Here is a 15,230-nt window from a genome sequence, read left to right on the forward strand (position 1 = left end):
TCAAAGCTACAAAGAGACTACTAGAAGGCTCTCTCAAATGAAACAAAAAGGCATATTTTTCTATTATGTGATATTCGGTTTCTATATATAAAAGTTTCTTGCTTTTCATTTTACTCTAATGCATCTCAATCAGGAGACTCTAAACTTTATAAAACCCTCACTTGAGCTTGTTTCAATCTCATGCCTACAAAGGCTCACTTTTGCAACTCTTTCCATTCAAGTCAGAGGGAATATTTACATGCCTGATTTAACCATTAACAAAAGTCCTTACATGTCTGGGGCCTTAGTCACTTACTGGGGAAAGCTGAGAATTGAGCTAAGGAAAAAAAAAAAAAGGCAATCTATTACTTTTTTTTCTACCCCAAAGCACGAGATTATTTGAAGCTATGTGTTACAAGTATTACTCAAAAAAAAAAAAAAAAAAAAGAAAAAATATTAGCAGTCAGCTAGAATACTAAGGCATGGCTTAGGAGGTATCTTCCTTCCAAGCAAGAACCTAGCATTGATCACTTCCAAGAGGCTCATGCTAACAAACTGATTAGGTTGTCTAAGTCCGTCAATCACACAAATTCACAGAAATATACTCACCTCTAATAGTGCTATTTGACTATTTCTCAATAAACATTCATTAGTGTACCACAGCTTTGTTTAGCAGCTCAGAAAAATACTGCTTCCCCTTTTGAAAGGCAGCAAACTGAAGGGGAAAATTGTAGGGGAAAATTGTAGCAGTTTATGCTTGGCCGTGCTGTTCATTCTAGTGGCCATTAAGAGAATTCAGGAATCTTGGTTTACAGCCATTAAGTGAAAAATTGTTTCTAGCAATGGCAAACAAAATTCCAATGGACTTCAAGGGAGTCATGACTAAACAACAAACCCTGAACACTGCATGTAACCAGGAGGATAGTCACCCAAAACTAACAGTAAAACCAAAAGAGATTCTCTGAAGAGCAACAAGAAGGGTCAAAGATATGTGTCAAAGATATGTGCAGAAAATTTAAGTACGCTAGGACTTTTCAGCCTGGAAAAGAGGCAACAGAGCAGTAGTGATTCAAGACCTGTATGGTCAGAAGAATCGGAGAAAACTGCTTCTTCCATCTTTAAACAAAGGAGATGTGATTATTGAAATGAAAATACAATGTTAAAATCAAAACAGCAAAAGGTAATGGTTCTTCATTGTGTAGCTAAATTATCGAACCTGACCTGTCATAACTGTTGCAGATACACAAATTAACTTTTACACTAATTCAAGGAATAGCAATGCTCAGTGACTTTCTTAATATATTGAAAACAATTTATGATGGAAAATTTCTATGCTTAAATTCTCAATGCCTGGTAAAGTAAAAAAGGAGCACTTCGTTACATCTGCCCTCCCCTAGTACACTGCCATAGGCATTCATTCTTAGTTTTCAGCGCAGGATGCTGAGTCGGGCTAAGGGTTCATTTAGTAAGGTATGGTCATTCTGATTAGTTACGCATCAGGCAGCCACCCTTAAATTTACACATTCAAGTGCATATTTGTCAAAAGGGAATTCCTCGTACCACTCAACACAGATTTTACATTGCAAAATAATTATCTCTAACCACATCCGAAATGCAACACACTACAGTCTCAAAAGAAGTGGGGCTTTTTTCCCAAACTTACCTATGAGGTCTGTAGGCCCAGTCCCCAAATTTTCTCCTCTAATAGTCACTTTTGTCCAGGAGATGCCTTCATTGGGAGAGATACCAGTTACAAGTGGGGGCTGCCGTGCTCGAGACATGATGTCGATTCACTTACTGAAAACTCAGTTGCGTTTATCTGTTCAGCAAGAAACAATCATAAAAAACCAATAATTATATTATGTGAAAACTATTTAAGACCTTTGAAGCTGTTCTTCAAAACTGGTAAAGAAACTTTAACATAAATATGGAATGCCACTCAACCTTTTTTGCCACAGTCATAAACCAATATAGAATTCCACACTTCCATTTTTTAAATTACAGTTCTAGTTCTGAACTGTAAAGAAAATGTATATTTAGAAAACTATTAAATCCTCAAAATGCTTACTGAAACTACATACATACACTCCAAATCACTTATAACAGAATTCAAATAAGCCTATTCAATCCTGCATTAGAAAGTTATTACTGTGTTCCTTAATAAATCTAGAATTGCTAAGCTAAGCAGTAGACCATGATTACATATTCGGATAACTTCCCCGTCAAAATCAGAGCTACTGGCACAGACAGTCCCATGGGAAGAAGCCCCCAGCACTTATTTGTATAAAGAATCAACATTTACATAAACTGAGAAAATTAAAACATTACTTACAGACAGTATACTAGCAGAGAACATCAACAAAACAAATAATATACCCACAGATCAACAAGAATGTACATAAAATTATTGAAGAACCATTTTGAGAAGAGCATTCATTTGCACCCAAAATCAGCTCTGTAAAGAAACACCAATATGCTAGCGATTTATGCAGCCTACTTTTAGTTTATTGTGCAACTGATCACAGATTCCTATGTCGTATTAGCAGTTTCCTTTGTGCAGCTTTGCAGCTATAAGAAGCAGATGAATATCATCTGAAGCACATTAGTTCCCACCAGCTTCTACACATTTATAACACTTAGTAAACATAGAGCCTGCCCATAGGTACACAGATCCTACAGAAGTGATAAGGCAAGCAAAAAAAGATTTTTAAGGACTTCCATGGTAATTTTGCATCACCTATTCCATCCCGTGACTCCTGAATTCTTCCACTAAGACACAACATCCTTAAAATTCCCAGTAAAAAAGACTTGTCACTTGGTTTTCTGGAACTTTACAAAGTTTTCTGTGATCAGCTTCCAATAGGAATTCATCTGCATTGGAAATGTAAGAACCAAAAATAACCTATAGGAAGAAATGTTTATTTCTGAGAAAATCTAGGAGTGATGAAATAGGTCAGTATTCAAAAACCTTCGGTACGTACATAGAATGCTTTAGTGTACACAATTTTAAAAGTTCAGGTTCGTAAAAAATATGCAGAATATAAGCCAAGCTTCACAAGGCTTCTCTTACTTATTTTTATTTTGGATCAAGGCATGTCTTCTATTTTTACTTGCAAATAGTCAACTCCATGAAACCCAGAACCTCTGTAAATCATCCCTAACACCAAACTGCAATAAAGTTGCAGTTTCCAAGCATCTACAGTTAGGAAGTACCAGAATTAAGTAAGCTATCTTTGTTTCAGCTGCTTCTGCATATATAAAATACATTTATAGCATCAGCAATATGCCATGCTTCTACACAACCTCCCCAAATTTTTCAGCATTACTAGAAAGACCTGTGATAAGGATAAAATAAGCTCGCACTGGCCAGTTTTATTTCATGTTCTGAAGTTGGAAATGCACTGAAAATGATGGATACCAAGAAAGGCAAGCATAAGAAGGAAGATCTCATGGTGAAAGTAATCAAATACTGCCTCCAGAACAGGATCCTCTATCTATACCACAGATGCATAGCAGGTCTCCTATAAAACTTTACAGTACATTTTTTCCTTCTCAGTTTCTGGGTGTCCAACTTCAGAGCTGACAGCCACACCTCTAGTCAGTGTGAAATGTACCCTGGACAGGGAATACTGCAAAATCCTCCAAAACATTCAGGTCCTATATAACCACCTCAAATCTACATATACATTTGATCTTAAATGTCTGCTTCTCAGTTTCACATATTTAAAACAGCAAATGCTACCACACACTTCAAAAGCTATTTTGAAGACAAATTCATTAATATGGAAGAGGCATTTAGATGCTCTGAACACCACAGAACTATTAATATCTTCAGAGAACTTTTGAGACTACCTTTGAAGAGTGTGCAACTAATAAGAGATGCAGATTCCTGTTGAACAAGTAAGAACATAACGGGAGCCATGTCCTGGGAAGTCTGGTAAGAGCCCATGATAATACACACAATGTGTCTGGAACTGAAGTGGTTTGTTTTGGTTGCCTGGTTTTAACTGGTAAACCTCAATTAATTCTTGACTGGTTAATTTCACCACATTAAAAATTACATTATATTTTTAATAAAAAATTAATTTTCCAGGTTTCTGCAAGCAAGAAACTGTTGAAAAAGGAATTAAGGTACATAGCATTATACAGACGCTCTTGTAAGTCTGTATGTAAAATACTGTAACTTTTTTTTACATGAACCCAACATGAGGCTAGCAAAGCAAGGAGCCAACAGATGCAGCCCATAATCTCCAGCACTAGAACAGACTGAAGGAGAGGACTCCATCAGCTGATAGCCACTTCCAGCTACAAAAGTGAAGTCTGTGCTTTGACAGGCAAAGTTCTCCCTCCTGCTCCTTCATGTCCTACTCATATCTTTTTCCTAGCACTGTTTTCCTCACACACACGCACTCAGAGACAGGCAGCCTCTGCCTCACTTCAAAACTGAGGCCACGTCCTAGTCCTCCAGCCAAACTATTTCCTGCCCCTATCCTGCTGATTTTCCCTCTGACCTCTTATCCAGAAGTTCAAGCGGGCAGGGGAGGGCTGTTAATATCCCAATTCTCTTTTCAAATCCAGACACTTCGATAATTCCTCTTCCTTACCTTCTATTCCTGACCCCGAGCCTACTTGTCCAGATAGCCCATCCACACTATTATTAATCCACTTCCTCACCACAGGTGAAAATGATAGTCCTAATCTTCTCTCAAGATCCCCTAGTCCTGGAGTCACAAGTTTTATCCAAGTACATTCAAAGCTACATTGCCACAGCATCACCTGACAACAATGAGCAGCACAATAGAAATAAGCTCCCCATTCCTCATTGCTAAACCTAATACTACCTTGACCAACCAGAATCGGAAATTGCAGGGAAAGTTTTCTTTATTCCCATAAAATTACAAGAGGCATATGCACAGAAGCTTAGACTTTTCAGAATTTGAAGTTTCCCTCTGGAGTCCCGTGCAAACAGGATGTTAGAGAAGAATCGGGTGCCTAAGTTTAAGTAGAGCAAGGAGGACAAACTGCATCTATTCCTCATGATCTTATCTACATAGTCTTTGCAGCTTTTCTCACAGACTCTCAGCAGAGCTCAAAGATAGACAACAGCTGTAAAGAAACTGTTGGGTTATGTACCCACATAGACACCTAATCACTTTCTGCAGGAACCAGCATGTATATAGATACCAGTAAGACTACATAAAATACCTCTTTTGGCCAATTTTTTCAGAAGATTCTATGAAAAGTTAATCAGTAACACAGATGGATAAAAGCCATCTTCAGGAACTCAGTGATAATATAAAGAGAAAGAAATCTTGAGGAAAACAAGTCAAATAGAAGCTACTTTGGTATTATTTGGTTGACTGTCATTCCCTCCCACCCCCCACAAATGTTACGGCTCCCTTGGATTGTTTCTTTCAAAATACTTAGGCACACAGGTAATTGCCTTGAATCAATACCAAAACTCAAAAGTAATATTACAACATATTTTTCTGGATTTCAGAAATTGGCACTAGATCCCCCTTCATGATGAGCTAAATAAATGTAATAAAAACGCTGAGCCTCCTGAGGTCTAACATTTCTTCTAAAGTATTTCCATATTTACTGCAGAATTGCTTTAAAATACCTCACCGGAATGAGAATACCACAGTAAATCTCAACACATTACAAAAGCACTACAGAACTCTATTATTATTTTTAAATAGCAATTGGTTTCATGTATTTCAAAGAGTAAGTGAAGGAACTGTATGGAATCTGCCCTTATTACAACTATCAAACAATTGCTTGGGAGCCTTCAATTTATTTATAGTATTTCTTCTCCTCCTCTTTATCACACGCATGTCAATAATTAAAATGACCAAACTGCTTATTGGGAAGCCTAGCCAGTATACTACTGTGGCACAAAAGCAAGTTAATATATATATATTTAATACAAAGCTAAAAAACCTGTTTATTACATTAAAAGGTACAATAATCTAATAGGAGCATTTGCTGCAATTCGATAAATCGCCCTAAAGAGAAATAGTACATATTTGCAAAGAGTACAACGTATAAAATAAGAATAATATTAAATTTAAAAATCAAGTTATTTCTTCTGTGGAGCCAGGCTCACTGAAGTAGTGTTAACAAGACTATTTTTTTACTATGGACAATCTTCAAAACTAAGAGTCCCTCTCCTTCTTTACAGCTCCCCACCCGGTTTTTAAAAACTTCACTTCCTCACAGTATCTCCCCAACAGTTTAACAGGGATGACATCTGTTTGACTGCTCCCATGATCTTGCCCATATTATTCTATTATTCTGTCATAATTCTTGTTACGAAAGTGCAAGGAATTAGAAAGCCTCTGCAAAGACCACCTACTACAAAGCCATCTTGAAAAATGCCCTTCATAAACATCATCTTTGTCTTTACATGAGCTTCTCAAATAAACTGTCCTCTCACAGAGGTTTGGTTAAAAAAAAAAAGAAAAATCTGAGCATTACAAGCTTGCTAAAGAGGGGACATCTTCACTCTTTATCTTAAAAAAAAGCCACTTTAAAAACAAATAATGAAGAAATTAATTACAGCCCAACATAAGGGAAAATAGAAGGCTAGTTATTTTTTTGACTTCTACAGATCTTCAGTTAGTTTAAAGATAGAGTTCTTAAATAGGTTTCCCCATTCAACAGCAAGCAGAGAAAAATAAAGTAAAATGCCAATAGCTACCATACCTGTTCTGTAAAGCAAAATCCTGTTTACCACTCTGGAAGTACCTCCAGAATATTAAATACGTGAGCAATAGAAGTTCAGGATTTAAGGATATTAAGTTGGCTGGTAAGTTCAAATCCCAGAGGAAAATTACAAACATCATGAAGGCATGGAACTTTGGAAAACAAGTAACAACCAGGCGTCACCTCACAAATTTCACTGGTGGAAAAATTAGTAGTTGGAATGTTTTAAAAAGGAGTTTCTGACTTCTGAAGTGAAATCGCAAGTTGGTTCCAGTGACAGAATTTTCAATAAAATTAAGGTTTTCAGCAGTACTTTGTCACAGACACTGAACTTAAAGACCCTCTCAGAGAAAGACGGATTCAAGGTCAACACAAGTGCCATGGTCATCTAGCGAAGGGAATCTAAGCTGTCAAGAAGGGAGGAATGAAAAAGCCTATTTGTCATTGCTGAGAAAGTGCAAGCTGCAAGCAAACGTGCAAGTCTTCAGGTATCAAATATTTGTTTGAACTCATATGTATGTGACAGAATACAATTTTAAACATTCTGAGCAGCAGAAATGACCAAAGCATCACTGGTGTTCAAACTGCAGTATACCTCAGCGGATGTTGTTTACTTTTTAAAAAACAAACCAACCAACCTGAAACCAGTAGAAGGTGAGGTACTCTTCTCACACTAACGTCACAGCATTAAATGCTTTACAAATGAACAAATTTATGAAATGCCCTTTTTTAAACAAGCAATGAATACTCAGATCCCAGAACCTAGGTGATGGCCTTTTCACCTTAAGCTACACAAACCTGTACTTCTACTAAATAAATCTAATAATTTGTTTTCACTAGAAAACCCAAAGAGTCCCCCAGGTACAACACACCATGACAGTCAGTAAAGGGACACAGCAAATGACCCCAAGGATGATGACAAAGCAAGAAGTTTCTTACATGTTTGTACTCAAAATCATTACAAAATGATGAAAACCACTATTGCAACCTTTTCTGTGCTTCATCTGCCCAACAGTATAAATTCAGACAGACAATCTACATAAACCAAGATTTAAAAGCATCCAAAAAGCAGCACTGTGAAAATAACTGACATTTATTAACCCCTCTGGAGATCTTCAGTGCCCTTCAACACTGCATTAATAACACAAAGTCCATTCCTCAAGCCTGCCAGAAAAGACTGGGAAGTGAATAAGCTAAACAATGCTGAAATTCCAAGTGATATTAAGAATCTATGCATGTTTATTTAAATAATAAAAGACGACTTATCAATTTAAACAAGTAGTGCTCACAAATCATACATTTCGGGGGAGAAAACCTCTTCAAAACACCACTAAGCTACTTATAATGAAAAGATGAACAAACATAAAAAAAGGGGGTAATTTCACCATCACACAGGAAAAACAAAGCCTCATTTGTCTTGCCCTGTCATATCCGGCATGTTGATTCAAGCTAGTATTAACACTGACAAACATGCTAATCTATAGGAGAACATTATATGCCAAAATCAGCTCCAGTTTGGGAAGATGTGCAAGTTTATGATGGAGATGGCAAATGACAGAAAAAGGAAAGATTTGGAGTATTAAATGACATAATACAATAGTGTTCTCTTTCTAAAAGGTCTCCTGTATATTCCAGTCATGAAGAGTCTACTTGAGAGTTCTAGGGTAGGCAAGGAGTAAGCACAGCAGTTTTACTTTCACAACAGCTATACTCGTGTATTTCCCCAATTATCTCGGAAGTCCTGCTTTCCTTAACCCAGCAAGGTACATCTTCATGGCTCTGTATCTTGACAGAGTGAAAGCAAAATAATCACAGCACTCAGTGATGCCATTAACATTTCTGAGTCACAAAGGATTAAAAGGCTGGACCCGAGGCAGATAGTGCGAGAGCCCTAGGCAGAGGAGTTCAGCGCCTGTCGCAGCCTGGGCTGCAGCTGCGAGGGATTGACACCGCTAACTGTGGAACCCGGCTCAGGAGAAACTCCGGGCACAGTTCCGGCATCCGAAATAAATTAAAGTAAACAGTGTTGCTCTCTCTCATCCACCCTGTTAGCAGCCTCTCGGTTGAGCTGGAGACCACACACCCAGACCACACAGCACCAGCTGAACTCCCTCGCACGCAACATCTAGAAGCTGTCACTCTGCGGAGGTATGAGGAGGAAAAAGGGGGGCAGGAGTGCGAGTGTATGTGTGTGTATGTTTTGAAAAGCTGCTTGCTCTCTCCTCCTATCATTACAGCTGGTTATGTTCTGCGTGGTTGGGAAGGAGGGAAAGAAGGCAGGGATAAAAAAAGGCCTATAAACCCCACTAAGAAATCATACTGGTCTTGGCCTTTTGTAGTAATGATTTGCACTCCTCCTGTACTAGTTTAGTAGTTGATGAAAGGCTAACAAAGCGTCCATTTAACATCAATTAACCTTCTATCTATCACATGTCAAAAAAAAGATCTAGACTAGTATAAATCCCTTTCCTTGTACATATTAAATGACCGCATCTTATCAGTTATGATGTATAGCATACCTATATATTGATGAATTTTTACTCCCAGAATTTTGACATGCTATTTATTTGGGGATTCTCCATGAAGAGCAAGTAATTGCACAAATGACATTACAGCATCAAAATGCTGGATTTTCCCACAAACGTTCCACTGTAAAATGAAGTTTTGTTCCTAAGCATCTTACACCATGAGCAACCTGAAGGAAATTAATGATCCTACATAGAACACTGAGTTTATGATCCATCAGCAAGAACCAAAAATAGCAAACTTGTAAAATAGATTAAACCAAACATTAATCTGTAATATAGATGAACCGCGACTTTTAAAAGGGGAGAATTCTTTGTTTCTTTCAGCTCAGAAAAATCATTTAATCTGCCAATTATATCACCTGTTCAAACAAAAAAAAAAGCTGAATAAAATGTCTGAAGCATTTAAAAATCTATTTTAGTCAGTCTACTTAAAAAAAAAAAAATTCTTTTCCCTTCACTCTGCTACCTCCTGGAACACACCTCCTCCATCAAACTCACCAGCACACGAATTTAATTTAATCCACACACACAGTCTGAACAGCCAGAACCACACAGTCGCATTTCACCATAACTTAGCTCAACATCGATTTACCCAAGTGACAATGACAATCTCCAAGTGCTACTCTTAAACAAAACCACTGATAGTATGATAATCCAAATGTCAATATTAGCCTTATAAACTGGGATTAGGACATTTTTGTTGGGAAAAAACTTAAGAAAATAATTTCTAAAAATATTTCACCTTATCAAACATATTTTCAAAAGCATTAGCTTTAAAATTTCATAACTTCAAACTGAAAATAAATAACTCCCCCAACTTGTTAATTCAGTCTACATGCTGGTTTATACCAGTTCTTGAAAGCTTTTGCTAGTATATTCAATGTTACAACACCTATTCGTTACCAAGACTCAAAATGATTTAAGTTCTCCGACTGTCTGTTCTGGTCATTCTGTATTAGCTAAAAAAAGAAGATAGTGCAGAAAATGTAATTTAATAAAGTCTGAACATAGATGTTTCTCCCCTAAATTTCTACTATTTTAATTATAAAATGCGTAACAACTCCCCAGAAATTAAGTCATATACTTGGTTAAAAGCTTCTGTATTTACTACGTGACACATCACTATAATCTAGCAACGTTGTGAAGAAAAGCTTTAAACATCCATACATAAACATATATATAGAAAAAAGTCAACTCAGCTTTACAGAAAACCGTATCACAGATGGCCATAAAACTCCCATCAGTTTCTAAATTCTCACAAAGATCATGCTTTCGTACATCTGTTCCTACCCCCAACATCAAGCAAAGTCTGCTTCATCTAGAAATCATTCTCTTTATTGTCTGCCAGTATAGCCTTTCATCCCTCTTTTATTCTAAAGTTATTCATAATTTTCTGTGCATTATTTTAGTTATTAGGAAAATGGCAAAGCACCTTAATACCCTCATCATCCCTCTATCTTATGTTATTTATAGGCAGAAATTTGAAAACAATACTTCAAGCATCAAAAACTTTCAAATATGTTTATGCAAATGCATTCAGAAAGATCCAGAAGTTCAGAAAAATAAACTAAATAAATCCCAATGGGATGGAACTTTTTTTCCTAGAGAAAAGAAACAAGACACCACAGACTTTTCCTAAGCCATGTAACTATACACAACAGTCTTTATAAAAACACTATATAACCACTGTAATTACACAGTTCACATGGTTGAAGTTTAACTAGGGTGCTTGTAGGTAGGACTGCAACATTAAATTTAACATTTGCCCTGTGACATTTCTGGCAGTTCCTTTTGAGTCAAAAAATTCAAAAATATTTAAAAGATGACACGTGCAATTGTGTTACTGATATTTCGTATTTTTTATCTTCTCTGCCAAACACCTCTTTCTCACCTCTTCTCACAGGGAAGTACTCAAGCCATCCACTATAGAATCTTTCTCTGTGCACATGGCCAAACAAATGCTCAAGAGTTTCACTGTTCTAGAGTCTGCACACACAGATATTTTTCTGACATATTTCAGCCTGCCTCAAACTTCATTTCCACTCATCTGCCTAAAAACCCATCTTGTGTATGGAACTATCACGCTTTCATAGCAGTGAAGTTGTATTGTGAGAAACAAGCTCCCCTGCCTTCTACAGTGATGAAAAGGAAACATGAGAAAAACCCATCAGCTATATACACAGCTCCTTCACTTTTTGCCAAAAATCTAATGTTCAGTTTTCCAGCAAGAAGCAAGGTATATGTTAAAACCACTGAGATTTGAAGTGTCACAAGATTCTCAGAATTCTTAAATAGAAAATTAATTGCTTTTACAATGGAGACATTTTTAGAATTATCTCAAAATATCAGTTTAGTTTGCCCTTGATATAAAAGTGGGCATTTAAAAAGGAACTTTTACTCAGCATAGCCCCAAATCTTTAACTACTACATGCTTTTTGATGAACTTCCAAATACAGGGTACAGTGCTTTTCGGTTATCCACGAAGTGAAAGAAATAATACAAATTAAAATCTACCTAAAAATCACCGATTTATATTGCAATCTGATCCACAGATACTTTTACACTGTCAGAGTCCGCACTGGCTTCTGCAAAATACAGCCCAAATTCTACCTTTGAAAATTAAACTGAAAATCTGGGAACCTGTAGCTCCCTAAGGTCAAGGGAAAACCCAGACCCATTGAGGCCTTGGTGTCTCAGAAATTGTGTTTCCCTTAAAAACAAACTAAACAAAATTAGAAAGGAAACACAGGCTTTCACACCTATCACTGAGTTCAACCACAGTGTTTTCCACTGAAAATGCTGAACATACTGTCGGCAGATTAATTAGCAACTTCTGTTGTCAAAGAAAGGCTATACAGACCAACTTCCTTTTGAAGAAAAAGCACGAAATACTTCCCAAATAATATAAAAAGTACAATTACAATTGTTCCATAGGAAGGAGGGAGGGTGTTCGACTTAGTGTTGTTTAAAATATTAAATACTTATCTTCCCTTTCCCTGCGCAAAGCATATTAACATAGCAATCACACAATCCTTATTTTTGAGCATTTCTCTCATTACTCATTTCTCTCATTATTCAATTTTCTAGGAAAATTGCTTCAACTTCCTTTTTTATTTTTTCCAGGACATCACAAGAAACAAGTTCTTCCTCTTGTCCCACCCTCCTCCTCTAACTTCTGAGATCGGGAGAACAATCCAACCGCTTTAAAACTGAAATACTGACAAGAAATCGATAAAATAATTTTCAGGTTAAGGTACAAAATTTTAATCAGCTTTATTTTAGAACTGATACGTTACGAGCTGTAAACGCAGTCTTTTGCTTTTGTGTTCAGCACAAAAGAAGAAACATCTGACACAACGGCACTAAGCATGTGCTGCCTAATCATCCCTCATCCTACAAGCACCTTTACAAACATGACTTCCCCCTTTACCAAGCACTATATTTCTCCCCTGGGAAAAGTAATTTGAAAGACAACATTGCACAGCACAGATTTACAGAATGTAGGTGGTCCAAGGCAGAAGGTCAAAGTTAAGCTGAAGAGCTAACATCTGACTTTTGCTAGAAGGTATTAATTTAGCTGTTTTCAGATTTTGAACCTTCAGCATACTTGTAAGTACAAGAGTAGATTCCACTCTTACTGAAAAACACACACAGAAAATTAATTCAGTGTAACATGTACAGCCTTCTCAGTATTATTTTCCAGTCCTTCTCTATAAAATGAAGTACTACAAATTTCTCCCATGGAAGATTTTCTCTGCCTGTTTGTGTAACTAAGAAGTGATACACAGTCATTCAAAATACAGGCAGGTGTCTGGCTGTGCTTCACAGGCTGCTTTGTCCTGGAGTGCCAAACTGTAACTGTAGATTATTTCATGAATACTTCCAATAGCTGTCAGAATCCATATTTTCATTAACACCTTTTATATTCAGTCTTCTGTAACCATTCTACTGCAATCCTACTTTTGGGTTTGTTTTTTTTTTTTATAAACAGAACTAAACAGACTCAAAACTTTTGCTTAGTTTCAAGCACAATGCTGAAAAACTTACTGAATTTGCAGCTAAATTTATCAGTACATGGAATGAAATCGATTAATTATGGTTTAACATATCTAAAAGTCTTCATCACTAAAAGAAGTCACCGGCCTCTGCCTTTCCAGTCAACCCACTTATTTTGGTTAATCCAGCTTCACTGTGAAAAGCAGTGTAATAAAAAGCTGACTGTATCAGTGGATACAGTTTCTTTTCAACAGGAAATCAGGAAAACAAGCAGTGGATTACGTGTCAACATCTTCATTGTCTGTTTTTGCCTTAAAAACTCTCAATAGCTAGAAAAACACTGCTCATTCACAAGAAAACCTACAACTAAAAAAAAATCTGAATGCCATAGATTCAAAACTACTTAGTGTACAGTACCTTTTGTATTGAAGATGAAACAGCTTTCTCTACACAATATCCACCATTCAAGGGGCAATGTGATAAGTATTTTACTTTAAAGACTTTTTTTTTTTAATTTTTAAGTTCATGACTTAGAACCTTAAGTGGTTTTTAGAATTCATTTGAAATGTCCATTAACTTAGACTGCTATTCAGCACTAATATCTGCTCAATTACTGCATTAAAAGAACCCAAACTATTAAGTCTGTAAAAATATTGTAATTTATTGAACAAAGACCATGTAAACAAAAGACAACTTTACAGTTTGTTAAAAAACAAAAAAACACCCCCCCAAAAAAGAAAAAAAAAACACAAAAAAACCCTCAACCCAAACAAAAAAAACAAAACGCAAAAAAAAACCAAACACCAAAACAAAACCAAACCACCACAAGTTTGATTGATAACACACTTTTAATTAAATAGTTTCACCTCTGACACATACTAAAAAAAGTACTTTTTCCATACAAAATCCCTCCTTACCATTACAATATAAATTAATGGTATATTCACTGATAAGTCATAGTAGTATCATGAGAATAATTGCATCCTGTTTGAAAATTATGTTTAAGACAACATAAATCCCATCTAAGTAAAAACATTATTGTCCAAGGGTGGGCATAAATCACAAATCTGTAAACTAAGGCTGTCCATGGGAAAGAAATCGGCAGCAGGACATGCCTTCTGCTGCTGGGTCAGTGCAAGCTGCGATAAATACTACAGAAACAGAGAACCAAGAATTACAGAGCTTTTCTTCTTCAGGGAAGCAAAAGGTAAAGCAAGAAAACTGACCTGTTTTCCTAAGCCACAAGTTTGTTTGGAGTTTACATTAAAAACCCCCAAACAAATAGAAGTCCTTTGACTGTTTTGACAACTTTATCCAAATCAAAAACAAAACAAAGTTTACAGTAAAGAAATGCACACAGATCACTAAAGGATAAAATAGACTGTTTACTTATTTTAGGAATTATCAAAAAGCCTGGGAAGTTGAAGTGAGATTACAATTTTAAACTCAACTTTAAATAACAAATACTTGCAGTTTAGATTTACTATTATGTGCTATCAGAGGCAAATGGTTTAGTATTTCTCTGGCTTCCAATTCAACACCTTTAAGCATATGGCTAGAAGCTGTTATTCCACAATTGCAGGAAACTGAAAAATTGAGGGGTGGGAGGGGGAGGGAAAGCTGCAGTGTTGAAGGAACACTATTCTGAAAACCAGCAGAACTGGACTAAACTAGAAAACCCAATCTGGGAAATAGGGTCATCCCCTATTTCAGACATCTACACCCCTTGATATGAATCGCTTTCAGGTTCCTCAAGCTATAGGAAAGGCAGGAAGGAAAGACACTGGTCATCCAGCTCATGGACCTTTCTGGACTGCAAGGCAGTCAAAGGGCAGGAGAAACGGTGAACTGGGTAGGAAGTTAAAAATAAAAAAGGAAAAGTCACAGAGGAAGTGTTAACACTTCCAGTTCAATATCCATGAAAGCAACCACCTCTCAAGCAGGGTATGTTGTTTTGACTTGTGCCACATTCTTTACTAGGGTACTTTCTTATTATACTCGCCTAAGTACAAGCTCATT

At 36.5% G+C, this 15,230-nt stretch overlaps 1 protein-coding gene across 1 annotated transcript in view; it reads right to left on the minus strand.

Annotated features, from left to right (window-relative positions):
- Positions 1 to 15,230, minus strand: part of EXOC2 (exocyst complex component 2) — a 124,319-nt gene that overhangs the window by 108,001 nt on the left and 1,088 nt on the right. Inside the window, exon 2 of the mRNA XM_057399358.1 lies at positions 1,643 to 1,798. Within this exon, the coding sequence (XP_057255341.1) occupies positions 1,643 to 1,760 (118 nt within the window). The 5' untranslated portion in view covers positions 1,761 to 1,798. The remainder of the gene's footprint in view (positions 1 to 1,642; positions 1,799 to 15,230) is intronic.

Source organism: Pezoporus wallicus, unplaced genomic scaffold, assembly GCF_028554395.1.
Source record: "Pezoporus wallicus isolate ANWC-B61680 ecotype Strahan unplaced genomic scaffold, APGP_CSIRO_Pwel_v1 contig_818, whole genome shotgun sequence".
In the NCBI taxonomy this organism is placed as follows: domain Eukaryota; kingdom Metazoa; phylum Chordata; class Aves; order Psittaciformes; family Psittacidae; genus Pezoporus; species Pezoporus wallicus.